This window comes from Lygodium microphyllum, chromosome 3 (assembly GCF_053477565.2).
Source record: "Lygodium microphyllum isolate KBCC chromosome 3, Lygodium_microphyllum_v1.1.10, whole genome shotgun sequence".
Taxonomy (NCBI): domain Eukaryota; kingdom Viridiplantae; phylum Streptophyta; class Polypodiopsida; order Schizaeales; family Lygodiaceae; genus Lygodium; species Lygodium microphyllum.
The window spans coordinates 30,495,995-30,523,195 of NC_141137.1; the positions used below are offsets into that span (position 1 = coordinate 30,495,995).

Consider the following 27,201-nt stretch of genomic DNA (forward strand, 5'->3'; position numbering starts at 1 on the left):
GACTTTGTTGCTGCCTCGAGCCCTATCATCGCCTGATTGAGCCCTGTCACCACCCTGCACCCTGCATCTTGGTGCCACTCTCTACTTGCTTGCCACACACCACTGGTCCATGTGCTCGCCTATCTCACATCCCTCTTTGCACACCTTCAGACCTGTTCGCCTACTCGTCTGTAGACCTGTTTGCTTGCACGCTTGCAAACATGCGCCAGTCTCAAGCCCATTGTCTTGCAGCGATTGCCTTGTCTCCTTCAACAGTTCTATGCATGCCCTGTAGACTTGTTCGCCTGCTTATCTACTGGGCTTGTGTTGTGCAGAGCAAGGCAGTAGCAACATCCTGTGAAGAGCATGGCGTTTTGACATCTTTCGCTCCATGTGCACTTCCCCAACCATGGTGTGGCATCTTGCGTCCCACCCCAACCCAAGCATGACATGGCAGCCCTCCCACCCCCACACATTTCAAAGTATACCTAAACTGTCATAGTACACTATTTGAAATATACTAGTATGGAGTTGGATGTTTGAGTATCATGTTGATAATAGTCCACTACACAAAAAGTGAATTTCTTTATGAGTAAGAGAGCTAGTGTAGCATCAGCTTTCAATGAATAGACACAATGTAATGAAAGGATAAGCTGAATGAGAAAATTGAAAAATGAGTTACCATATCACTGGTTGCTGTGTATTGGAAGACAACGTCTGATCCAGAATCATGACAAGAATCAAAGTCCCCATCGTAAACATTTTGGTACTTTGAGGTGTCATCATAGTAATAAAATGGAAGGGATGGCATAACTTTAGGATTTTCTGCAGTCTGTCCACAAGGGTTGCTTGGCGTATATTTGCAAACATCTACAGAAACATCCATGAAACACCTGAAAATTTTCAGAGTATGCACAAGGTTTCTTGGAATACATGTGCAAAGATCTATACAAATTTCGAAAACATAATCAGGTCCATGCTTTCAACAGACTCTACATGTTACAGATTTCTTCTGTAGTCATTTTTCATATCAACTTTTCTGGCGTAAATACTAAAATTTCCAGTTTTCCAAGTGTCTTTTTTTCTCCGCTTCTTGGAACTAACCATGATGCATCTTTGTTGACTTGATGTTGGAAGTTTATTAGTACTGCTAACATTTTTGTCTTCCTCAATTCCTTCTCCCAAACATTGTTAAATTGAAACTAGGAAATCAAGTAGCTTCTAGAACTTCTATAGAAGTTTAGTAAACCCATCTTTGTGTGATGTCTACAACTACTTTCATCAAACCCTTGATATACCCAATCTGGTAAGGATGCAACATCCTACTCATATGCATGAGGCATTGCATAGTGCATTAGTATTAAAGTTTTATGTGGATAAGAAATAAAATGGTTCATGGAGAGAGAGAGACACATTGCCTATGGGACTCCCCTAAAGTCTATGAGGTTTGGAGGAGAGCACAACAAAGACCACAGTGGCGACTTGCGGGGCTATAGCATGGGTCACAAATAGAGGTCTAGTGCGTGGCTAGGAGGATGTTTAGGGGAGCTAATCTTTTCTCATCATTAGACAGCATCTGAGCAGGATCCCTACTGGCAGGCAGAGTGGACCCAAGGACACTGCCATTGATGGGAGTTGATTGCCAGTATCATAGCCCAGTATATTTGGACTGTGAGATGCATCCATGGTATTGACCTTCTGGATTTATCCACAGCAGAGTCTATCAAGGATCTGGACAGAGATACATTTACACTCCACATGAAATGGGAGAGGATGCAGGGCAGCTCTGAGAAGATGAGGAAGAGAAGAGAGGCTTTCTTGTGGACATGGAATTCAGGCACTTACTTCCATATTGCCCTCATATGGTTTGGCAATTATAGCCCACCAGATTGGTTGTTCACACAACCATTGTATTTGTGATGTACTTAGTTCCTCTTCATAGAGTTCTTTGAACTTTGTATTTTACCTTAGGCTTTTTGCCAAGGTGTTACTAATAGAAATTTATTTTCTTGAAAAAAAAAAGGTTCAATGAAAAGCCATTAAATCCTTTTTATGAGGACTTGACAACAGTATACTATTTGGATGCAAAGGATCTCTCTCTCTCCCTCCCTTTCTTTGATGGTCAATTAGGTGTTCTTAGACTATTCAATTTCTTGCTGAATTTTCCCTAGAAGTGCAATGGAGCTTAAAGTCCCTCTCCCTCCTAATTGATTGCAATACTGATGGGGAAAAGTTGTACAGTGTATGTTTTGATTTTTGTGTTAGTGTAGAATATTTGTATTTGATTAGGGCGCACAAGGATAGGGAGGTGTTTATGGAGACGATTAGCCATGACTTTAGTGAAAATTTTGTACATAGATTCCATCAAAGAAACCACTCTTTTAGCATCAAGGGCAACATCACTCTTGGAATCAGCTTAATGACCACCACCTTCCATGAGCCATGCATAATTGTAGTCTACCTGATGTGTTGACACATGGCTACCAAATGTTTGGCAAGAGTGGCAACATAGACTTCAAAAAACTCATAAGTCAAGCCATCCCATCCTAGACTTTTGTCCTTGCATAGATGCAACAAAACATCCATGACCTCTCCCTCTCAGATATCTCTATCCAAGTCATCATGCATATCTCACGCCACTTGATCCTTGAGCAAGGCATAGAAAGCAAGACGGGCTTGGGCAGTCTCCTTAGTAAAAGGAGATGAAGTACCAAGAAGGTCAAGGAAATATTCTCTATACATACACACAATGGACAAGAAATAAATCTATAATAGGAAGACTCCACACTGGTAGTACAAAAGAAACGGTTGCCATTTGAAATACGGCACTTGGAAAGAGCTGAGACAAGGGACATGCCACCTATGAGCATTCTCTAAATGAAAACTTTTAAATGGAGTCTTATTGAGCCACCCTTCCATGACAGTCGATTTCCACTATACCTTGGTTTTATGTGGTCCACAAAAAGCATTGGCTTTGGTCACCAACCCATGGTGATCTCTAAATAGAAGGTGCAATATCTGGTTAACTGAAGTGCTCTCTAGACTCAGCCAACCTGCAAGATCCCAATGCTATCAAGGATGATCTAGATGCTGGGTGGGGAAGGGCTATCAATCTTGCAATTTTATTGAGATTTGCCCCATAGATTACGGTATCCACGAAGGATCCGTAAGATCCGTCTAACTGTGCAAAAATACATCAACACATAGTGAGCCAATGGAGTCCCACTGCAATAGAGAACAAAACCAAACGTGCCATCCAATTGAACTTGACCAAAGTAGGTGAGAACATCCAAAACAGCCCCATCACCCATGCTTTTTAGGGTACAAACATGGTTTCAGGAAATCCAAGAAATACTAGCATGTACTAAATCCTTTTTCCACAGCATGAAACAGATATGCTTGATAAGGTTGTTCAAAGTTATCCTGAATTCTAGGCTACAACAAAAGTAGTAAAAAATAGGTAACAATAGACAACATAATAGTCTGTGTCATTTTGAGGTACACATAAAATGGCCTATGCTTGATATTCCAATAAGCAGAGTTAGTTTCCACCTTTTGCGAGATCCATCACAGCAATTGTTTGGGCATTGAAGTTGATCCCAAACAATCTAGATGTCGTGTGATATTGCCACATGGAACCACCACACCCTACCACCCCAAGGCCTGTAAATCTAATTGAGTGCAACTAATAACAGATGATTTAGCAGCATTAATATGGAGGCCTGAAGAATGCCCAAATATCCAATGTCTTATAGAGGTTATCTTTCTCTTCTTTCAACTTCCTACCCAAAAAAATGTTTATTCAAAGGAAGGGATTGCCGAACCAACTGCCTAGTTTGAGCTAGATGTGATAACATGGACAGAACTGGATGTATATCAGGGGCAAAAAATAGGAGACTAAAAGGGAAGCCCTATCTAACTAGCCATGCAAGAGTAAAGGGTCAAGGCATCATTTGGTGCACAACCCCCAAGCAGCCATAAAATCTCACATTCAAACATAATTTCGATTACTAAAAAGCATCCAAACATATCATTCTTTACCAACACCGGTTGATTGTTTTAATGGACCACCATGAGGATGCCAGAGTAATGCATTGCAATACCCCCAACATAAAACACTCCGAACCCATGGCAATCCAAAATGCTACCTGTTTTGTGTAACTTTTATGTTCAACAGGATACAATACATCCCAATTATTCTCATGCAAAATACACCGCATGTCGTGCTACTTATTTCAAAGAGTAAATTCCACAAACATTCCAAGTGGAAATCTTCATATATTAACAAAAACTAAATCAGGTTCTAGGCTGATCCTGCCTTGATTTAACTTTCTCTGTCACTGCCTCAAATATCCCATCATCCAGAAAATTAGCCGGTCCAAATGTATTTTATCCTTGATGGCCAAACATGGAAGTAGAGGGATTATCTCGAGTCTTAAGAGCCGATCATGGATATCCTAGGGAGTGATCATCTTGCCTTCCCTACCAAAGGCAAGATGGGTTGGTAGATCCCGAGGATAATCAGAAGACACTTTAGCATTTCGAGACCTTTGCTGACCAGAAGGAATCACTTCAGAAGCAATACATTCAGAAGAAGGCTTATCCTTCCTTTGCACGCATGTATGTAAGGAATCTTGAGTCCTTGTGTGCATGGCAACTAGCAAACCAACATCAACCTAACCAGATTCAGATTGATTTGAGGGCTGCATAGGCTTTTTCATTTTATCCATATTTCTCTGCACAGGGATCTCATCATTATTAGGACCCTCAACTATCACATTTGCAACAGCGACAAGACCAACGTTGGCATTGAATTGTTCTAGACAATCAGCCATATAATGACCCAATTTCCCATAGGAAAACTAGTGGCCTGTGAAAGTGCCCCATTTAAGACAAAAGAGTAGTGGATGCATACTTGAACAATTCAAATGCAGCAACTGGGCCTTCTATGAGAAGTATCCTACAACATGCACAAGCAATTGCAATTTTCTGCCCTAATAGTCGGGGGAACCAGAACACGGCCAACAGTCACCATGGTATCTTTTAATAGAGGCCAATACATTGCAGGGCATCCCTCAACTTGCACCCAAATCGGGCATTCCTGTTGAAACAGACTAGAAATCCACCATAGCTCTCCTTGGCAAAACATGCACTAGCTGGCAATAAAAAACAAATGCAACCTTGTTAGGAAGTCATCATGATTCTTAGATGATTTGCGTAGCACCTCATTTAAATCCCTTGGTCCCAAAAAATTTCATCCACACCTCCTTCCAACAGTGAAAACAAGCATTGACAGATCCAGAAAAGCACAAGGATCCTTCCTGTGAAAAAGAGAATGACACCTTTCTCCTAGAAAACCTGAAAGAGGACACATCACATCCTTGGTGTCCACATATGCATCCAGAACCTCATCCTTATTAGTGTCAAGAAAAGCATTATGATTATGTTGAATATAGTCACTCAACAAAGTATTCGCAAATTCCAACAAGTGCTCCCAGTCCAAATCCTGAGATAACAGATGCTGATTATTTTGAGAATGCTTTTGGGATTGTAGATATTGCCATGTATATTGAGATGCACAAGTGCACTGGTAGGCATTTACCAGGTGGGAGTCAGCCTTTCTCACTCACACACAGCAGGGGGAACAAGAGGATTTGAAGGAGTAGCAGTATTATTTAGGGAGGAGCTCCATGATCAGGTTCCATGTACATAGAGATACTCAGGCATGATATGTATGGATCTGAGTATGCAAAGATGGACTCAAAGACGTGTACATAGCAGTTTGTTATTTTCCACCAGCTGATCCTAGGTATGTACCATCAAGAGATGCAGCAAAGGAGTCTCCTTACATGACATTATGTGCAAATACCTTACGGTTTGTGAGTGTAGGTGACATATTGTGAGTCAAAGATTTCAATGCATGCATGGGTACTGCCAAGACAGTGATGTATGACACACATGATGTCATGTATCGAGAATGTCCTACAAAATGTAAACATGCAAAGATCATCGTGATGGGACACTAGGAAAATAACAAAGTATGGTAGACATTTCATTGAATTGGGGACTGTACATAGGATGGTCAGATTTAATATCATGTCACAATGGCCAGGTTTAGGAGGGTTTACATGTTGAAACCCCAAGGGGGATATCGAGTATAGTAGACTGTTTTATAGGACGACCCTCTTTGTTCCCAGATATCATTGAATTTAACCTCTCAGGCAGACCTACTGGTTTAGTAGCAGATCATGCATATCTGAGTTTTACAATGGCAAGTGTCAGCACCAAGAGCTCACTTGTCACTCCAATTCCTAGACATCCTAGATACCAGATTCTGCAGGAGATGGCTCATGTATATAGAACTGCACTATATGATGGATTGTTTACTATGGACCCATGTTGCTCTTTGGATGAGATCACGATAAGGGTGGGAGCAGTTTTGCATGCATCTGTGACACATAGCTTCCCTCATATTATGGCTTCTTCCACCCTGCCACACTCTCATGAAACACAAGCATATACCAAGTACTTGTGTCTCCAGATCTTTGGTAAAATCTCATCAAAAAGAAAATAGTCTTACCTGTGTCTAATGATGTGATAAAACCTTCAGGACAAACAACAAATCTTTGATCTCGACTAGTGAATGACCATTGTATTAAGGAGCTATGATCCAAAAAATCTGTACAGCAAACAATAGGATGAACTAGTAAGCCTTTATCAGTGCTCAAACATGTTGATGTATGCCATAGAACAAATTCAATGAAATGGTTTTTATAAATTAACAACAATAGAATGAGCTAGTAAGCCTTTATCAGTGATCAAACATGTTGATGTATGCCATGGAGCAAATTCAATGAAATGGTTTTTATAAATTAACAACTAGTTGTAGATCTTCTGCTGCCATATTTTCTATTAATCCAATTACATAAAAAGGCATAGCATCCATCTAAGACAGACGGGATGAGATGCAGGCAGATGTCTGTATCTGCATAGGTGAGCATTGGCCTCATGCAGTTTAGACCGTCTGTCCATGACCCACATTAACCCGAGTCCACCATCATCATCCATGAGTGTCGTGGAATACAAATCTAAGGGCTCTCCTCAAAACTTCTGGGGCCCTGTAATAACCCCAAATCTAGTGCTTCGGAGTCTCCTCTGCTGTTCCGCATTTCAGGTAGGCTTCTGGGGCTTTGTCAAACTCCAAGCCAGCTGCGTACTGCAAAGCTCCTATGTGTCAATAACTACAAGAACAATGAGATGCTTTGGGCTGGAAGCTATCCTCCAATCTCCTCTTACTCATTTGTATCCACTCTCTTAGATCCCACTTGAGTATCTGCAATATTCTCCTCTAATATGCCCAAAGCTCCACCCCAGGACAACAAGCTGGGTGGGGGGTAGTGTACAATCTTTAGTTGATGTTCACTACTACTAATCCTCTTATCTCCCTGAAGCTATCACCAAAAGTAATGCATCTTCCAGGAAAAGACCAATCCAAGCTTGTAAGGTAAGAAAATCTATCTTCTACCCCTTCACAGAGTCCCCTTGTATGGACTGAATCACCATCTAGCCTCACCTAAGAGATTGTAACCTCTCTCTCTGAATGTCTAGAGGGAGGTCTATGAAGGAGAACGACTCCCCCATGATGTTCCCTGTCTACAATGAGAATCTCCATGAAAAAGATGTGATCCATATCCTTGAGCGTATCCAATGTATGATCTAACCTGGTTATTCAATGAATGAGACTGCCTCAACCTCTCTTCAACATGTGCAGGAACACCAATTCTAGCCTTTGCTGGAAGAAAATCCATCTGACAATTATCTATTAAGGACCACCCTTAATCTCCTCTAGTCTCCAAAGAAACAGCACCTTCTGAGCCCCTTCACATAGGTGGCCTCTAACTACAAACTTGACCAACAAGACCCTGCTTCAAGAATTTGGGTAAATGATCCCAATTCTGCCTCTGAAGCCTGGCTGAATAATAACCGTCCCTCTCTGAAAAATAATACTAATAATAATAACGATCACCAGCCACCTTCAACCTAGCTTGGTTGCCCTCTCCCCCATACCAAATGAAGTTATTTATGAGACACTTCAGTTGGCCAATGTAGCATTTGGAGAAGGCCCAATGGGAAATCATATACCATATAGTCACCAAGAGAACATGGATAAGCACCACTACTCTCCATGCTGGAGAGAGTTACTCCAAAAGTGAATTTTCTATCAAATGCTCGATAGAAAGAGAACCAGTTGATGCTTTGAAGCAATATTTATCCCCACATGGTATCCTGAATACTTCACCGAGGTCCAGGGAGAAATCCAAGTAAAGAGCACCTAAGGCCTTCAGACACAGCCAATACCCAGAATCCTCAAGATGTTTGCTGATTAATGAAGCTGCGTGATGCTAGGGAAAAATGTATATAGCTTCCGCAGAGGCCCTAAAATTACCCTCAGCACCATCAGGAAATACAGTTGTATGAAAGGATACTCTCTCCACACTCTAGCATTTCTCTCCTCTCTAATAGCCCTCTTTGGACTTTCAACTTTTTTTCCGGTAATGGGTAATTTTATATTAATTACGAAAAAAAGTATAATATTTCAAGATTACAAAGGGCAGGTTGGCTCTAGGCCATCATGTATGAACCAAATACAATGGATTAACTACAACAAGACAAGAGTGCAAAAGACATCTCGAGACTAGACAGATACGAAGGATCACAAGTTTTAGCACGATTTAGTTGCATGGGCCTGGGCTTTGGCTACCAATGTCTCTTTTTTTGCAAGTAAAATGTGGCTGATTATATTACTCAAAAAAACTGATTACAACGGAGTACTCTTTTTTTTTTTTTTCCAAGAAAATGTGGCTAAATATATTACTCAAAAAGCTGATTACAACAAAAAGCTGATTACAACAAAGTGCTCAAGCTCAACAGAATAAACTGGAGCTGATGCAAAGTCACCACTACATCATGTATACAAGCCTCTCAGGGCGGTCTACCGATGGGGGCAAGGAGCCATGGGGGAGGGGTATATCGCCAAATGGGACTGCCTGCCTGCAGCACAAAGAATAGGCCCTAGCCGCCCCGGGTATGCATGAAGTGACCACGGAGCTCCTGACGAACCCTGGACTCACCCTGCACTTGCTCCCATCGGCTGCAGAGGGAGTGAATGATGGAGGTCCATAGCTCTGCCAAGGTCGCAAGTGCTGAAAGTCTCTCTCCGGCGAAAGCCACCTGGCATCGCGCCTTCCAAATATGCCATCCAGTAAGACTCCCTATGATCTCCCATATCTCTGAGCGGTCTGCTGTGGGCTCTAGTACCTGGCGGATGGGTATAGCCTCCAGACCAACCACTGCACATGACCCTGCCTCGATCATGAAAATCGTGTCCTGCATCCCGGCCTCATACAAAAGGTGACGGCCCTGGCTAACTGCCTGCCAACAGAAAGCTCCCCATGAAATACACCCAAGGCTGGGGGCTATACATCGAAGGATACGGCATGCTCCTCTCCATACAAGCTGCACCTCCTCACAAGACCAAAGGCAATGCTTTGGGGTTTCTAGAGGCTGCTGTGTGCAGCGCTTACAATCTCCTTCCTTCTGCATGTGGGCAAGCCAGCTTTCCACCGCCAAACCTCCATGTGCCACCGGCCATAAAAAATACGACACCCTCCTCGGCCTCCAACTATCCCATAGGCAGTGCGAGAAGGTCCGTCAGAAGGGCTCCGTGATGCTGTGCTCCGCCCAGTGTCTGCTGCGTGACGGCACCCAATCCATATCCTCCTGCATCAATACATGTCTGCCAATCCTGGCAGTGTATTCTAGGAGCCTGGGTGGCTTTTTTCCAACCGCAGAGGCCGGCCATAGCCACTCTCCTGGGTCCCACTCTAGCTCATCAAGTGGTCTACCCTCCCAGATCCAAAGGCGCCACTCCTTGAGCTCCATCCAGAAGACATAGGGGTCTAGTCGCCATGTCTTCCCCTAAAGACCCACCACCCGAATCCTCCTCCATGAAAGGGTGGCAATCCCCTCATCCTCTTGCCCTCTGTCAAGGGCCAGACGTCCCCCCTCCTGAACGGTAAAGAAGGTCCCCTGGGGGGCGCCGCCCACTCTACCTGAAGAGGGATGCCTCCTGGAGAGAACCTGGCTGCCCATACCTCCCCGGCCTCTATCGGTTCTCGTATCAGGGGGGCAAGCCATTCCGGAGGTATTGCTGCGTCTATCTCTCTTCTCCTCAACTCCACTCCTCTCAAGCACCCTGATACTCGCTATAGCACCTCCTTGTTTGCCATCCTGTACACCTCCTGCCATGTCCTGATGGAGCAAGCCAGGCCGGCCTCCCACCCACCCAGCCCATTGGATGTGGGGGCGCTCACCTAACTGTGCCCCTTCCCTGTCTTTGACCTGGAGGTTCCAGATCACCGGCTGACGGTCTATTTCCTCCTGGTAGCTCGGGGGGCTCTGAATTAGGGCCTTATGGAGGCCCTGCCACACGCAGAGTAGGCTCCGCAGGAAAGGTGATCTGGGCGGGGTAATCTGGGCTGAAGTGAAGATCCATCTCAGGGACGGCCTCCATTCCCTGCCAAGCCTCGGTTTACAAACCTGAAGGCCCTCCTGCAGTAAGACCTTCCAAGTTTGCCCACCTGATGTGAGACCGTAGACAACTAACTTGCCCAAGAGGGCCCTACTCTGATATTCTAGGTCTATGATCCCAAGCCCTCCCTCTGATCGATGTCGTATGATGGTCACCCATGCCACCTTGGCCCTGGAGTCTCTGGAACCATCAGACCCTGACCAAAGGAAATTCCGCACCAGGCGGCGAAGCTGCCCTGCGCATGATGAGGAGAAACACCAACACGAGGCGATGTACCAAGCCGTCCCTAGGAGGACCTGGTTAACCACCAGGGCTCGACCGGCTAGTGAGAGGCGAGTCACGCTCCAATAGGTCAGTTTCCTCCTAATAAGCTCTAGAACAGGAAGAAACTGCTAGGCAGGAGTGATATCAAGTCCCACCTAGAACCCTAGGTATCAGACGGTCTGCCCTCTACTCACCCATCTAAATCCCAAGGGGACTCCCCACTCCGTGCTGGATTCTGGGTCTGTGAGGAAGCCAACCAACTTTCACCAGTTGATTTTCGCACCCGCTGCAACACAGAACACCTCAAGAGCCAACCTCATTCTTTCCAGGATCACCTCATCGTCCTCTATGTAGAGTCCTATGTCATCTGCGTACTCTGAGTCTAGCAACTCAGTCTCCTCTCTCACTAGAAGTCGGAGGCCGCGTAGTCCACTCACACGTGACCTGAGGAAGTGGGACATCGCCTCTGCGACAAATAGGAACAGGTATGGGGCCACGGGGCAACCTTGTCGGACCGATCTCTCCATTCGGACCTCCTCCCCTCGCCTTCCGCCTATGAGAACCCTGTTGGTGGCTGATCTGTACAGGCCGGAGACCCCGCGAATCCAAGCGTGGGGAAATCCTAACTTTACCATGGTACCCTCTAGGAAATCCCAGTCCACCCTGTCGTAGGCTTTCTCGAAGACCAATAGTAGTACTGCCAGCCTTTGCCCACTATGCTGAGCCCACTCTGTCGCCTCAAAGAATGTAAATACATTGTCTAGGATGCTCCTATCCTGTACAAAGCCTGTCTGTGTGTCATGAATGATGTTTGGAAGCACATGGCGTAATCGTCTATCAATCATCTTTGCCAGAGCCTTATAGGTCACTGACAATAAGGTGATCGGTCTCCACTGGGATAGCTCCAACCGGTCTCCCCCTTTGGGGAGGAGACTGATAAGGCCTGTTGATAGCCTCCCTGGCATCTCTCCTGAGGAGAATATCTCCTGGAAAGTCCTCAGTAGGGGATCCTTCACCACCTCCCAGTATGTAGTGAAGAAGGCCTTAGAGAGGCCATCCTCCCCCGGGCATTTTTGCCCATCCTGTGTATGGAAAGCCTCCTCTAGTTCCTTCTCTGTGAAGGGAACTAGGAAGGCGTGTCCTATCTCCTCTGTGACGAGGGACGGGATGTGATCCCATACCTGTTGTCTGCATCTCTTTCCTCTAATTGAAGCTGTCTCCTGCTGGAAGAGGCGTGTGTAATAGTCGGTGGCAATCTCCATCACCTCATCAGGGCTAGAACGGGTCCTCCCATACTGATCCCTAAGGCTGCGTATCTGCTCTCCCGCGGTGCGGAGCTGGTGCACCTGGAAGAACTCCTTGCACATCGTGTCTCCCTTCCGTGCCCAAAAAGCTGCTGAATTGCGGAAAGAGAACTCCGAGCGCCTGTCCTCTAGGCCAGCAATGGCTGCACGCGCGCGCACCTCCTGTGCGTGGAGGATGGGGTCCCCTGGTGCCTCCCGCAACAATCTCTACGTAGCTGCCAGGTCCCGCCGGAGTGCTTTCTCCTCCCAGCACTGCTGCCTGGCCTGTAGGGCTGCCTCTTGGCAAATTCTACTTGACTCGACTAGGACCTCTGCGACCTCCTCTGCTATCCTGTCCCTCCTCTCCCACTCTCTGGTCTAGATCTGCTCTATCTGTCTCGACACCTCCTCCCTCCTATAGATCGAGTCAGGGATCCGACAGGATTGTGTATCTAGGGCGGATGCTGGGGGATCAAGTGCGAGGAGAACCAGGCAGTGATCGGAAGTGTGGTACCTGCCAACTGCTCAATCTAGCCTCTGCAAGAACCTCCCCACTCTCCTACATAAAACCTGTCCAACCGCTCCAGCAAGACTCTGCCTAGTCGCCTGTATCCCCAAGAAAAGTCCAACGACCTCTCCCTCTTGTGGAAGGCAGGGCCTTTCCAGGCATCCGGTGCTCCGACTGCAAGCAAAAAGACCTCCGATGCCTCCTGCTCCTCCCCAACCATACTCTCGTAGTTTCTTCCCCTGCCCTGCTGGTCCTCCAAAGCCTCCAGATTGTTGAAATCTCCTCCAACAATCCAGGAGTTCACCTCAGGGAGTCCATTTACAATTTCCCCCCAAAACCTGCTGCGTGCCCTAACCTCCGTAGGGGCATAGACATTGAGGACTCCAACACACGAGTCCCCAATATCCAGTCTGATCCATAGAGCCCTTCCTACCACTATCGTCCCATGGTCTCGTACACAGGTGGTGAGACTCGGACCAATCGATGTGCATACACCTCCGCTCCTGCCGTGGGCACCTATGGCTTGCTCCCAATAAGTATGCGAGCTGCCTGGCAGTACCTTCCCAACCCGCTAAGCTTGGGCGAGGGTGAGCTTGTGCTCCTGCAGTAGCAAGATGTCTATCCGTCTGGCGAGGGAAGGCTGCAGCTCTTGTCGGACAATCAACTTCCTCGAGCTATGCGCCCCATTGTAATGGAGACTATTCACATTCCAGGATGCAAGGTGTAGGCTCATGGGGAAACTTCTGACTAACCGAACAGGCATCTATTCGGCGTGGAAGCTGCAGATGAAGAAGAGAGACTGCGAAGCATGCAGGTACGTTTTGCCGCTGGCCTGGATGGTGAGCTCCAGTCCCCCATGGTGGCCCTCGGCCGACCATAGGGGTGATAGATGCTCCAGGTGGTACTATCAATGCATCTATTAGCCATGCTGAAAACCCCGACTCTATACACTGGTAGAAGCGGGCCGCCTGTGCCGGGGGCCACGCAATCACATCCCTCGGCGCTCCCCACTGTGGGGGGGCTCGAAAGATAATGCTCAAATGCGGGACGTCGGCGTCAGCCCATCAGTTAATGTCCATCATGCAGCCTGGCCACTGTTGTGCGAACAGTGCTAGTCCTTCATCTCCCATCCACTGGGAGATGTGATCTGCCACTTGACTCTTCAATTCCTCCTCAATCTGTGTAGTCGTCCACTCCTCTGAGAAGGATGACTGGAAGAAGAAAGCGTAGTTTGGTCCATCCGGTGGTGCTAGTAGGTGGACCTTTCCCCTCCTTGACTTACGAACCACGAAGATCCGCACCTCTAGAGATAGTGGGAACTCTCCACGCTCCGCAACTCGCAGGTAAGACCATGGGCCAGTGTGAAAAAACTCGTGGTAGTAGCTGTGCCCGTCTCGGGAAAGTAAGGCGGGTGACAGGGGCAGATGAGCTAGTGGCTGTGTGGATGGGGGGGGCTGCTGGTGTGCAGAGGAGGTAGGTGTGTGTGGCTCATCACCTCCTGTGGGAGGAGGGGGAGTGGGTCTGGGGGGAGTCAATTGACCTGGGTGCGGATCAAGGGGAGTGCTCCGTAGGGGGGGGGGATGGGGGTGGATTGGATCGCGCTATGGTGGAGTGGCTAGAGATGCATGGTGGGTGTGGGGAGGGGGTGGAAGCCCTGGAAAGGGGGGGCTGTGGGCCATGGTCAGTGGAGGGAGGGGGGGGATGGGATGTGGGGGAGGGGTGGGTGAGGGGGCTGTGGGGGCTCCGGCGAGGCAGTCTATGGCTCATGTGGATAAAATGGGGGGGGGATTGGTCCTGCCGAGTGGGGCGGGCAGGGGGGGCTGTGGAGTGCTTTGCCAAGAGGGGGGCGCTCGTCTGCCATCACCCTACTCACGAGGCTGGGCTTGAGGGGATGGCTGTGCCCCCCCTTGCCGTCTCCCTCTCTGTTGCCTCTGGACCCTTGTGAAACCGTCAGAATCCACCTGCGGACCTATAGGCGGAGCCGCCTTGGCTCCAAACCGTGTGCAAACTGCTGCATGATGCCCAAAGTCTTGGTAGCGCAAGCACTGCCCTGGTTGCCCAGTCACAATGACCTGCTACCTAAAGGAATGCCTGTCTACCTCAATCTCTAGGAATTGTGGGATATTCTTTACCTCCTTCACTGCCACCCATACCTTTGGGACCCTTGCCGCCGCTGTCACTGCATCCGCGAAGGACGCAAGAAGGACAGTGCCGAAGAGCCTCCCGAAGTCTTCCACTAACTGGCGGTACTCAATCACTAGGCCGGGGAAGAGGAGGGTCACCGGGTGCCGAAGAAACCTGTTGTGGAGTGCAAACGCCTCCACCGTAAAGCCACTGTACCAAGGGACCATGTATATGACCCCCTTCGTGGATGCATAAGGTGAACTAGCGAGTAGCTCGTGAGCTGCGTCTGCCAATTTGAGGCGGAGCATGAAGATCCCTTGGCCCACTAGGACCGCCTCCATGATCTGCACCGAGCCGATGCTCGGCGTGGAGTGGAGCCAGTCACGAAGCTGTGGGAAATGTCCTACTACCTGACCATAGATTGCTGTTTCCATTAGTTCTAGCTCCTTAGCTCGGACGGCTAAGAGCTACATCTTAGAGAGGACTATGCGCAAGGTGTTCGACTGGGGGGGCACTCGGTGAGTACGTCGGCGTCTGACCAAAGGTTTCCATTGCCCGTCCCTACTGGGAGAACCTACCTATCGCGCTGTTGTGTCGCTGAATGGGGAGTGGCTATAGGAGGAGGGAGCAACTGGAGGGGAAGGGAAGAAAAAAGAGGGGACGGGAGGGGGGGTGTTCTGTTTTCAGTGGTGGTGGTGTTGCAGACTGATTGTGGGCCAGGCCTCTCGTCAAGGCGGCACTCGGGAGGGGGGGGGAGGGGGGGGTGTGCAGAGACGGTCAACCCCGGGGGATAGCCAGGCAAGAGGGGGGATAGGCGGCCGTTACACACCTTGGGGGCGAGGGCGCGCAAGCCGAACAGAGAGGCGCGAGCAGTGCTAAGACGGCCACGATCAGTCGGGCAGTGTGCAGGACAGTCGGACAGCAACCACGACCAGCCGAATTGCGCGACCGTCGGACAGTGGGCGTGACGAAACGGAAGGCGCGATCGGACGGGCGACCAATCGGATGGCACGTGTCAGGCGGGGAGACAGCAGCGCGACGTGTAGGCGGAACTTTTTTGAGTTATGCAACGGAGTACTCATGCTCAACAGAGAAGCTGGAGCTGATGAAAAGTCACTGATACATCATATATATAAGCCTCTCAAGGCGGTCTAGGGGGGATGGGGGGCAAGAAGCCATGGAGGGGGGGTGTATCGCCATCTGGGGCTGCCTACCTCCATCATGAAGAACACGTCCTGGCCGCCCCAAGTGCGCATGAAATGACATCGGAGCTCCTGACGAGACTTGGACTTGCCCTGCACCTGATCCCATCGGCCTCGAAGGGAGTGGATGATGGAGGTCCAGAGCTCTGCTAAGGTCACCTATACTGAAAGTCTCTCTTCGCCGAAAGCCACCTGACACTGCGCCTTCAAGATATGCCAACCAGTAAGACTCCCTATGATTTCCCATACCTCAGACAGGTCTGCTGTGGGCTCGTGTACCTGGCGGATGGGTAGAGCCTCTAAACCCACCACTGCCCACGACCCTGCCTCGATAATGAATATCGTATCCTGCATCCCGGCCTCATATAGAAGGTGACGCCCCTGGCTGACCGCCTGCCAGCAGAAAGCTCCTCAAGAGATACATCCAAGGCTGGGTGCTATGCGGCGAAGGATGCGGCATACTCCTCTCCACACGAGCTGTGCTACCTCACACGACCAAAGGCAGTGCTTTGGGGCTTCCATAGACTGCTGTGCGCAGTGCTTACAAACTCCCTCCTTCTACACCTGGGCAAACTAGCTTCCCACCGCCAAGCCTCCATGTGCCACGAGCCATAAAAAATACGATACCCTCCTCACCCTCAAGCTGTCCCATAGGCAGCGCCAAAAGGTCCGTCGGAACAGCTCCGTGATGCTATGCTCCGCCCTGTGCCTGCTATGTGACGGTGCCCAATCCATATCCTCCTGCATTAGTACGTGTCTACCAATCCTGGCGGTGTACTCCAGGAACCTCGGTGGCTTCTTGGCGACCACAGTGGCCGGCCAAAACCACTCTCCCAGATCCCACTCTAGCTCATCAAGTGGCCTTCCTTCCTAGATCCAGAGGCGCGACTCCTTGAGCTCTTGCCAAAAGACCAAAGGGTCCAACCGCCATGTCTTCCCCTGAAGGCCAACCACCCGGATCCTCTTCCATGAAAGGCCAGCTATCCCCTCGTCCTGCTGCCCTCTGTTAAAAGTCAGACGCCCCCCTTCCTGCACTGTGAAAAAGGTCCCAGGTGGAGTGCCACCCACTCTTCTTGCCACCTATAGGGGGATGCCTACTGGTGAAAACCTAGTAGCCCATACCTCCCCGGGCTCTATCGGCTCTCGTATCGGGAGAGCAAGCCACTCCTAAGGTATTGCTGCATCTATCTCCCTTCTCCTCAGCTCCACTTCTTGCTACCAGCCTGATACTTGCTACAGCACCTCCTCGTCCGCCATCCTGTACACCTCCCGCCATGTCTTGATGGTACGAGCCGGGCCAGCCTCCCAACCAGCCCACTGGATGTGGGGGCGCTCGCAAATCTGTGCCCCTTCGCGGTCCCTGACCTGGGGGTTCCAAATCACTGGCTGATGGTCTATCTCCTCCTGACAGCCTGGGGGGCTTTGGATTAGGGCCTTACGAAGGCCCTGCCACACACGGAGCAAGCTGCGTAGGAAGGGTGATCTGGGGCCTTGGAATCCCTAGAGTCGTCTGACTCGAACCAGAGGAAATTCCGCACTAGGCGGCGAAGCTGCATTACACAGGAGGAGGAGAAGCACCAACACGAGGCGATGTACCAGGCCGTCGCTAGGAGGACTTGGCTAACCACCAGGGCTCAACCGGCTAGTGAGAGGCGAGCCGTGCTCTAGTAGGTCAGCTTCCTCCGAATAGAATTGAGGACTAGAAGAAACTGTGGGCGGGAGTGCTGTCCAGTCCCACCTAAAACCCTAGGTACCGGACGGCTTGTCCTCTGCTCACCCATCTAAATGCCAGGTGGACGCCCCACTCCATGCTAGAGTCAGGGTCTATGAGGAAACCAACCGACTTTCGCTAGTTGATTTTTGCTCCCGCTGCAGAACAAAACACCTCAAGAGCCAATCTCACTCTCTCCAGCATCAACTCATCATCTTCTATGTAGAGCGTTGTATCATCTGCATACTCTGAGTCTAACAACTAGGTCTTCTCTCTTACTGGAAGTCGGAGGCCACATAATCTGCTCACACATGACCTGAGGAAGTGAGACATCGCCTCTCCAAAGAGAAGGAACAGGTGCGGGGTCAGGGGGCAGCCCTGTCGGACCTCTCTTACTGGAAGTCGAAGGCCACATAATCTACTCACACGTGACCTGAGGAAGTGAGACATTGCCTCTGCAAAGAGAAGGAACAGGTGCGGGGTCAGGGGGCAGTCCTGTGGGACCGATCTCTCCAGTCGAAACTCCTCCTCTCGCCTCCCTCCTATGAGAATCCTGTTATCTATAAAGTGTGGAGACCCTGGAAATCCAAGCATGGGGGAAACCCAACCTCACCATGGTGCCCTCTAGGAAATCCCACTCCACCCTGTCATAGGCTTTCTCAAAATCCAAGAGTAGTACGACCAGTCTCTCCCCACTATGCTGGGCCCACTCTGTCGCCTCAAAGAAGGTGAATACATTGTCCAAGATGCTCCTATCCTGGACAAAGCCTATCTGTGTGTCATGGATGATGTCTGGAAGCAAGGGGCATAGTCGCCTACCAATCATCTTTGCCAGTGCCTTATAGGCCACTGACAACAAGGTGATCGGTCTCCACTTGGAAAGCTTCAGCAGAGCCGGCGGTCTCCCCCTTTGGGGAGAAGAGTGATAAGGCCTACCGAAAGACTCCCTAGCATCTGTCCTGAAGTGAAAATCTCCTGAAAGGCCATCAGTAGGGGGTCCTTCACCACTTCCCAGAAGGTAGTGAAGAAAGCCTTAGAGAGGTCATCCTCTCCCGGGCATTTTTGCCCGTCCTGTGTATGGAAAGCTTCTTCTAGTTCCTTCTCTATAAAGGGGGCTAGGAGGGAGCGTCCCATCTCCTCTGTAACGAGGGACGGGATGTTATCCCAGACCTGCTATCTACATCATTGTCCTCTAGCTGAGGCTGTCTCCTGCTGGAAGAGGTGATTGTACTACTCGGTGGCAATCTCCATCACCTTGTCTGGGCTAGAACTGGTCCTTCCATACTGATCTCGGAGGCTGCATATCTGCTCTCCTGAGGTGCAAGGCTAGTGCACCTAAAAAAACTCCCTGCACATCGTCTCCCCCTTCCGCGCCCAGAAGGCTGCTAAGGTGCGGACAGAGAACTCTGAGGGCCTGTCCTCTTGGCCAGCAATGGCTGCTCGCGCATGCACCTCCTGTGCGTGGAGAGTGGGATCCCCTGGTGCCTCCTGTAATAATCTCTGCGTGGCTGCAAGGTCCCGCCGGAGTGCTCTCTCCTCCTCCTAGCTTTGCTACCTGGCCTGTATGATTGCCTCTTGGCAGATTTGGGGGTGTGTGGCAGATTTGCTGGTGCAAAGAGGGTGTAGGCGTGTGTGGCTCATCACCTCCTGTGGGAGGAGGGGGGGTGGATTTGGGGGGGATCGCCTAAACCAGGTGCGGATCAGGGGGGATGCTCCGTACTGGGGGTGGTGGGGGAAGGATGATCGAGGGATGGTGGGATGGACGGAGGTACATGGCGGGTGTCGGGGGGGGGTTGGTGGCCCTGGAAATGGGGGGCTCTGGGCCAGGGTCAGTGGGAGGGGGGGGACGGGGGCATGGGATGTGGAGGGAGGTGGGTGTGGGGGCTGTGCGGACTCTGGAGAGGTAGTGTGTGGCGCGGGTGGTGGATGTGGGAGGTTGCGGTTCTGCCGGGTGGGGCGGCCAGGGGTGGGCTGTGGAGTGCTTTGCCGCGGGGGCGTAGCACGCCCACATGCTCCCTGCTGCCGAGGCTAGGTCTGAGACGCTGGCTATGCCCCCCCCTGCCGTCTCCCTCTTTGTCGTCTCTGGACCCGTGTGAAGCCCTCAATGTCCACCTGCGGGCCTGTCGGCGGAGCCACCTTGGCTCGGAAGCGCATGCAACCTGCTGCCTGATGCCCAAAGTCGTAGCAGCGCAGGCACTGCCCTGGCTGCCTCGTCACAATGACCTGCTCCCTAAAGGGGAGTGCCCGCCCGCCTCAATCTCTAGGAACTGTGGGATATTCTTGACCTCTTTCACTGCCACCCATACCTTTGGGACTCCTGCAGTTGTCATTGCATCCGCGAAGGACGCGAGAGGGATAGTGCCAAAGAGCCATCCAAAGTCTTCCACGAGCTGGCGATACTCTATCACCAGGCTGGGAAAAAGAAGGGTGACCGGGTGCCGAAGAAATCTGTTTTGGAGTGCAAATGTCTCCACAGTAAAGCCACTATACCGAGGGACCATGTATATGACCCCTTTCATGGATGCATATGATGAACTGGTAAGCAACTCGCGAGCTGCGTCTGCCGAGCTGAGCTTGACCATGAAAATCCCTTGGCCCATTAGGACCGCCTCCACGATTTGCGTTGTGTTGACGCGCAGCATGGAGTGAAGCCAGTCCCGAAGCTGGGCCCCGGCTGGGGAATGTCCTACTATCTGACCATAAATCACTGTTTCCTTTAGCTCCAGCTCCTTAGCTCGAACGGCTAAGAGCTGCTCCTCAAAGAGGACTACACGCAAGGTGTTTGACTGGGGGGGACTCACTAAGTGCGCCGGCGTCTCACCATAGGTTTCCATTGCGCGTCCCTTCTAGGAGAAACCACCTATCACGCTGCTATGCTACTGGAGGGGGGAGTTGCTGCAGGGGGAGGGAGCAACTTGGGGGGGGGGGGGGGGGGGGGGATTTTGTTGTTTTCGATGCCGGTGGTTTGCGGGGGGTGGGGGGAGGAAAAGACAGGCGGGGGCGGGGACTGCGGCCAGGGGAGAAGAAAACGGGGCTGGGGTGGGTGGGACATGTGCAGGGGGGGGGGGGGGGGGGACAGGGCGGGCGCAGGCGGCGCGGAAGCACAGACGGTGGCGCAGGGGGATGGCGATGTGGCCCTGGCGATGGAGAGGGGGATGGGACGCAGGCGATGAGAGGGATGGCGATGGCGATGGCCTTGGCGATGGGGATGGCCCTGGAGAGGGGGATGGCGATGGCAATGGCTCTGGCGATGGAGCGCAAGTGATGGCAAGGGGGATGGCGATGGGGCCTTGGCGCTGGTGATGGCAATGAATTCGGCGAGACATGACGATCGAACGGGGGCGGGGGTAGCGTACACGACGTGATGGGGGTTCGAGCTCCACAATCCCTCTTGTTTGACTACCAATGTCTCTAGTACACCATCTTCAAAGAAGCCCACCAACACGGAAAAGTTCAACCCCATGGAGTGATGACTCTACCAATAGCATCAAAAGCCAACTGAGGCGATGGATCGTGGGTGCACGGTGATGATAGGGATGGTTGCTGATGTGGTTATGACTCTTTAGAGGGTGGCGGTTTCTTGGTAATAGTAGGGGCTTGAGTGGTAGGTGCATCCAAGGATTTGTCTCTGCGATGGGAAAAAGTGCAGAGAGGGTCCTGTGAAGAAGAAGGGGCACATGTGTGGCTAAGATAGAAGTCTCCTTTGCCTTTCTTTTGTTTCATCTGGCTTCCATCCACCCTTGGGTTTCGAAGTTTGAAGAAGGAGCAGGTTGCTTGCCTTTTGACTGATGAGGCTGAGCAATCTGTTGCTCAACAGAGTAAGGAGACAAATTTTGGTCCTTGTCCATGGGCTGATCCACCAAAACACTCTTGTGATTTGAACATTTGCCCATGAAATGACCCACTTGACCACATGAGAAATAGTGGCTAGCAGAAGTACCCCACTTGAGCCAGCACCAAAGAGGCCACATGTCTGTACAATTGAGGCACAACCAGTTGGGTTGCTTCCTGGCAGTATCCCACAACATGCATAATGAAACCAGCCTTCCTTCTTGGAATGGGTGGTGATAACCTGATTTAAGAGTTAATTACAGCAATAAATAAATGCACATAAAATGAAATACACACTTTACCATAACATTCTTGGACAGTAGACACCCTGTTGGCCCCAAAATTGGCGCCCCTTGCGGTATTTCTTTAGCTTTCATCCAATTGCAAGGAGTAAAACTCGAGATTCTTCAATCTCCTCCTGCTAACCAATTGCTCTTGCTATCATAAATGACCAGCAAGCCTTTTGGGTCATTTGCCCTTGATTCACCCAGGACTTCTTCTCCAATTTGACCCTTGGCTGGCCAAATGCTACCCCAAATCAATTTGGGATGGGTTGGCTCCTGAAATCCCTTGATAATCTTCAATTATCAGCTGCAGATTTCAGTCCCTTGAGCCTTCAATCTCTGGCACGGATCCCAAGGTGACTGCTAAACCCTAATTTCTGTTGTGAATTGGGGTTTACTGCAGAAATTACAGATCAGCCCACCAAAACTGGCTGAGATCTCCTCCGAATGGCTGAGAATTGCTCAGAATGGCTGAGCATAGGCTGAAGGAGATGAGAGAATGCTGTAGAGAGAGAAAATTTTGAGATTTGTCACGAAGAACTGATCAAAATTAGCTGTTGCCCTGTTGTACCAGCCCCAAACGGATGCAACAACCACAATAGGAGCATCAGACACTGCGATCTTCAGGAGAAAGTGCATCAGCAGCAATTGCCAGCTTCCCAAGGTCAAGAATATGCAATCTCCATCACCAAAATGGTCTCCAATGGTTGGGAAATGGCCCCAAAAGCTGGCAGCAACAGTCCAACACCTCTTTCCAACAACTCCAAAATGAAAAAACGAGATTTCCCTCTCCCTTCAACCCTATTTAGCCTTTCCCCCACTTGCATGGGAAAGTTTTGCCAAGTGGCAGCTTTCTTAATCCATTTTCAGCAATTTCCAGTCATTTAATTAATTTTTAGAAATAATTAATTCTGAAAATTAATTCAGCCCTTAATCCATGCCAGAAAATTGACCTTGCCTATCCAAATATTAATTGGCTAGGCCATTTGCAACCCAAAGTGGTCCCATGCATTAATTGACCCTTGGACAAGCATTAATCCATTAATTAATGCCTAGTCCCTAGTGTCACCACTGACACTTAATGGCCAATTAATGGTCCTAGGGGCAAACTGACACCAAAATTCACCTAGAATCTAACAAATGTAACTTGTTACAACTTTTGTCTTTGACACCCATCTTTTTCACTGGGTCCTTTAGCCTTCAACTGTGAAAAAGTAGCTTGCACCTCACATGTGCAACACATGTGCAACTTTTAATTGCGCATTTGATTAATCCTTTAATCAAATGTCAATTAAGCATAAGTAAAGCTACAAATTTTCACATCCTCATGACAGACCACCCCCTTGAAATCCTTGCAATCGTCCTCGATTGCACTGTAATGTGTCAAAGCAAACAATATTGCACTGGAATTTTCACAAGGCATCATAGTCAACACAACATTGGCCACTGTTGACTAACTATCTCTTATGCCCACCATTTGCTGAAAATTTCCAGCCAGCATAAACATAGCATAAAGCTCAACAATAGTCCAGAACTGTTGCCGGAAACTCATCAAATGCATCCCAAACGCTTGTTTCTCAACAGTGCTGACTACACAACCATAGTAAAGCATAAACCGAGCCAAAACCATGGCTGATTGTCAATGGCATTCAATACACATGTTGCTGTCCATAGAACCAGCTGAATACCACTGAAACTAATGATCATACACTGAAAATCAGCACTCGGTAATCGGTCTCTCATGATCATAACCTAATGCAAATGTATAGTTTCAGAGCTGCAATGAAAACCATACTCATCTGCATACATACTACAGTGACTAGTACACTGAATAGTGACCTCATGGCAGACATACTGTCAGCATAGTACCTTGGATGCATGCTGAATACATCCGAGATCCACTATACACGAGAGCAGTCCATTCCCTGGAGGAGTGGAAGTGCTACCTCCCCCTTGATTATCAAGTGGTACTCTGGACCCTTGCCCTGCTGAACCTGAAAGAGCCCGATCCAAAGTCGGCTCTAACTGAAAGGCATCAAGGTAAAGCTGTAACAACTGAGGATGGTCTACCAAGTCATCCTCTTCCATCCATTTAGCATCCATTGGTGAACAGTTGTGAAACTTCACCCAATAGCTTATGGAAGCTTTACCTTTGACCTTTTCTCTTTATGTGCCAAAATCTGCTCGGATACCAATATCTCATTCAACTCCTCTACATTGGACTGAATTTCAGTAGATACATCCTTAGGCACATCAGCATAAAAAGGCCTCAACAAGCTCACATGAAAGGCATAGTGTATCCACTAGTGTAGAGGCAATTTCCATGATACCAGCATTAAACAGAGCATTTGCATAACCAGTACTCATTCCTTGAGCCCCAAAAGCACGACGGAATACTGATGCTTGCCCATATGCGTGATTTTGCACACCAGGCATCATACCGATGCCGCCATACATCAGATTATGCATTCCATGAGCCATGCCCGATACATTGGGTTATGCAAGCCATGCATTGGTTACTGAAAATTATGGGGAGGTGTGCCATACATTCCAACGTTCGGTCGCTCACACACCATAGCATGACAAATTGTGCTACCACCGAAGTAAGCCGGTTGCCCCAAATTCTCATGCAAACCTTGCTGTCCAAAAACCATAGGATTAGCATTTACATCATGAACTTGCATTTGCATTTGCATTTCTTGCCCAACTGGCACCAACTGCTTTTGACCATGAGCATCTTTAGGAGCAACTTGAGAAGGCTTTGGCTTGTTCTTTGGTGCATCTGACTTTCCTGAAGTTCTAGAAGAGGATTTTCTCTTCTTGCCCTTGTTGTCCTTCGTAGGAGTGTTCAAAAACCGAGTAAACTGAGGATCTTTTGCCAATTCAGCAAAGATATTGGCTGCTGCCCTCATTTGATTCTTGAATGCATTATCGAATTCCATTTCCCCTTATTGATCATCATCCTCTTTCTGTATTGAGGGTCCAACATCTTGGCCTTCGACCACGTTTTCAACATGCTGTCCATGATTTGTGCCTTGTCCAAGATCAGGCATTGCATTTCCTTCTTCCCCATGTGAATGTGCATCATGAGAGGCATCATTACTGCTTGATTGCATCCCACTCTATGAAGACATCTTGCTATAATTTCTCAACTGAGCACAAAGATAAACACTAGCACAAAGCTTTGGCTTGCAATCAGGTGCCTCGGGCCCACCAAATCAAGAGATTTGATGTATCCCGGAAATGGAACCATGAAACCAGCCTTCCTTCTTGGAATGGGTGGTGATAGCCTGATTTAAGAGTTAACTACAGCAATAAATAAATGCACATAAAATGAAATACACACTTTACCATAACATTCTTGGACAGTAGACACCCTGTTGGCCCCAAAATTGGCGCCCCTTGCGGTATTACTTTTGCTTTCATTCAATTGGAAGGAGTACAACTCGAGATTCTTCAATCTCCTCTTGCTAACCAATTGGCAAGGTCAATTTTCAACCCAAAGTGGTCCCATGCATTAATTGACCCTTGGACAAGCATTAATCCATTAATTAATGCCTAGTCCCTAGTGTCATCACTGACACTTAATGGCCAATTAATGGTCCTAGGGGCAAACTGATACCAAAATTCACCTAGAATCTAACAAGTGTAACTTGTTACAACTTTTGCCTTTGACACCCATCTTTTTCACAGGGTCCTTTGGCCTTCAACTGTGAAAAAGTAGCTTGCACCTCACATGTGCAACACATGTGCAACTTTTAATTGCACATTTGATTAATCCTTTAATCAAATGTCAATTAAGCATAAGCAAAGCATCAAATTTTCACATCCTCGTGACACATAATCTATTTCTATTGGATGCCTTCACATTGGGACATACCTATACATGGCCTTTGGCAGCCATTGCATCCTTGAGAAGGACCCAGTAAAGAGTCGGGCAATTCTCCACTTCCACCCATAATAGACATTGTTGCTTGAGTAAAGATTGCAGTTCTGGGAATGGATGCCAGGAGACAATATGCACCAACTACTTTTCAAAGAAGAGGAGATGCTTTTGGAGGAGAAGTTTGTGGGCCTAAATTCTCTCCCAACATCAGCTTTTCTCTCTCTTTTTTTTCATATAGGGTAATTGTATTAATTACTAAAAGAGTACAAAAGTCACAAGCAAACTAAATGGCCAGCAAAGGAATTGAAGAAACTACAACATGCCAAGAAACGGAATCGTCCTTGGGAAGAATGCTTATATATTGCATGATACCAAACTGCCGATGGAAAGACCTCTGAGTCAACCAATTTGACTTTGCATTTTGGAATGGGAATGAAAATGAATGCATTTTGAGTAGTCCAATCATGCCAGCAAGACCAGAAATGCAAAAAGTAAAACACAATCTTCACATGCAGCTACATAGGATCTGGCAACTTAGGCTTTCTAAATACCCAATCATGGGGATGCATGGTACCTCCAACCACACGATGCCAAATCTCGGAAAAATGAGATCAGATCTTTCTTCAACCGAAACTGATGAGGACAGGCCTCCACACTCGTAGTGCAGAAAAAGCAGGAATCATTAGAATTAGTGTCTTGAGAAGTGCAAAAGAAAGAGGGAGACCACCCACCAAAATATGCCAAAAAAATACTTAGTATTTGAAGGAGGTTCTATTGAACCAACCCACCATCTGTGAATTTCCACTAGGTTGTGCTGCATTCCTCTCTCTGTGTCCTCTCTCTAGTGTTTCTCTTTTCTCCCTAGCAGCACTCTTTGGACTTGAAGTCTTTCTCTCTGGACTTCAGAATTTCTCTCTCAAAACTTCCTTAGAATTACATTTTCCTCTAGACTTCACCATTTCTCTCTGGATTTGCGTTTCTCCTTAGAGATTCTACTTCCATTTGTCTCAAAACTTCCAGCATGACACTCTAGAAATTTTATTTGTACTTTAGACCTCCATTTCTCTGGACTTCCTAGACTTGCAGTTGCAGAAACATTTCTTTGTACTTCTCCCTAGACTTCCATTTTTTTCAAGACTTTTTGCACCACCTCAAGATTGGCATCTCTCTAGCAGTTCACAATTCTAGGTGATCATGAGCTTGCATTCTTTTTTCTTTGACTTGGAGATTCTCCATGGTATCTGAAATCTCTGTGAGATTTTGATATCTCAAAGACTACCCAGCTATACAGCTAAAAAAGCATATTGCTCTAAGGAACCCATCTGCGCCTTGCACTCCTACTCTAAAATGAAGACAATTCACACCCAACGACGCACATTTGAGATTGTACAATAAATGTGTAACACTAAAAACTTGGCACTACATGTGATCATATCGTCTCTTAAGTCTTCTTAAACTTTTCAAAGTTGACTTTCAAAAGTTACTATGACTTCCAATCGTGTCCAATTGTGACTACTATAATTAAGACATGAACTACT

At 48.5% G+C, this 27,201-nt stretch overlaps 1 protein-coding gene across 1 annotated transcript in view; it reads right to left on the reverse strand.

Annotated features, from left to right (window-relative positions):
- Positions 1 to 499: 499 nt before the first annotated feature.
- Positions 500 to 27,201, reverse strand: part of LOC148038190 (proteinase R-like) — a 201,946-nt gene continuing 175,244 nt past the window's right edge. Inside the window, exons 10-12 of the mRNA XM_087675219.1 lie at positions 6,560 to 6,658; positions 662 to 849; positions 500 to 544 (exon numbers count right to left, since the gene is read on the reverse strand). Coding sequence (XP_087531345.1) covers positions 500 to 544; positions 662 to 849; positions 6,560 to 6,658 — 332 coding nt within the window. The remainder of the gene's footprint in view (positions 545 to 661; positions 850 to 6,559; positions 6,659 to 27,201) is intronic.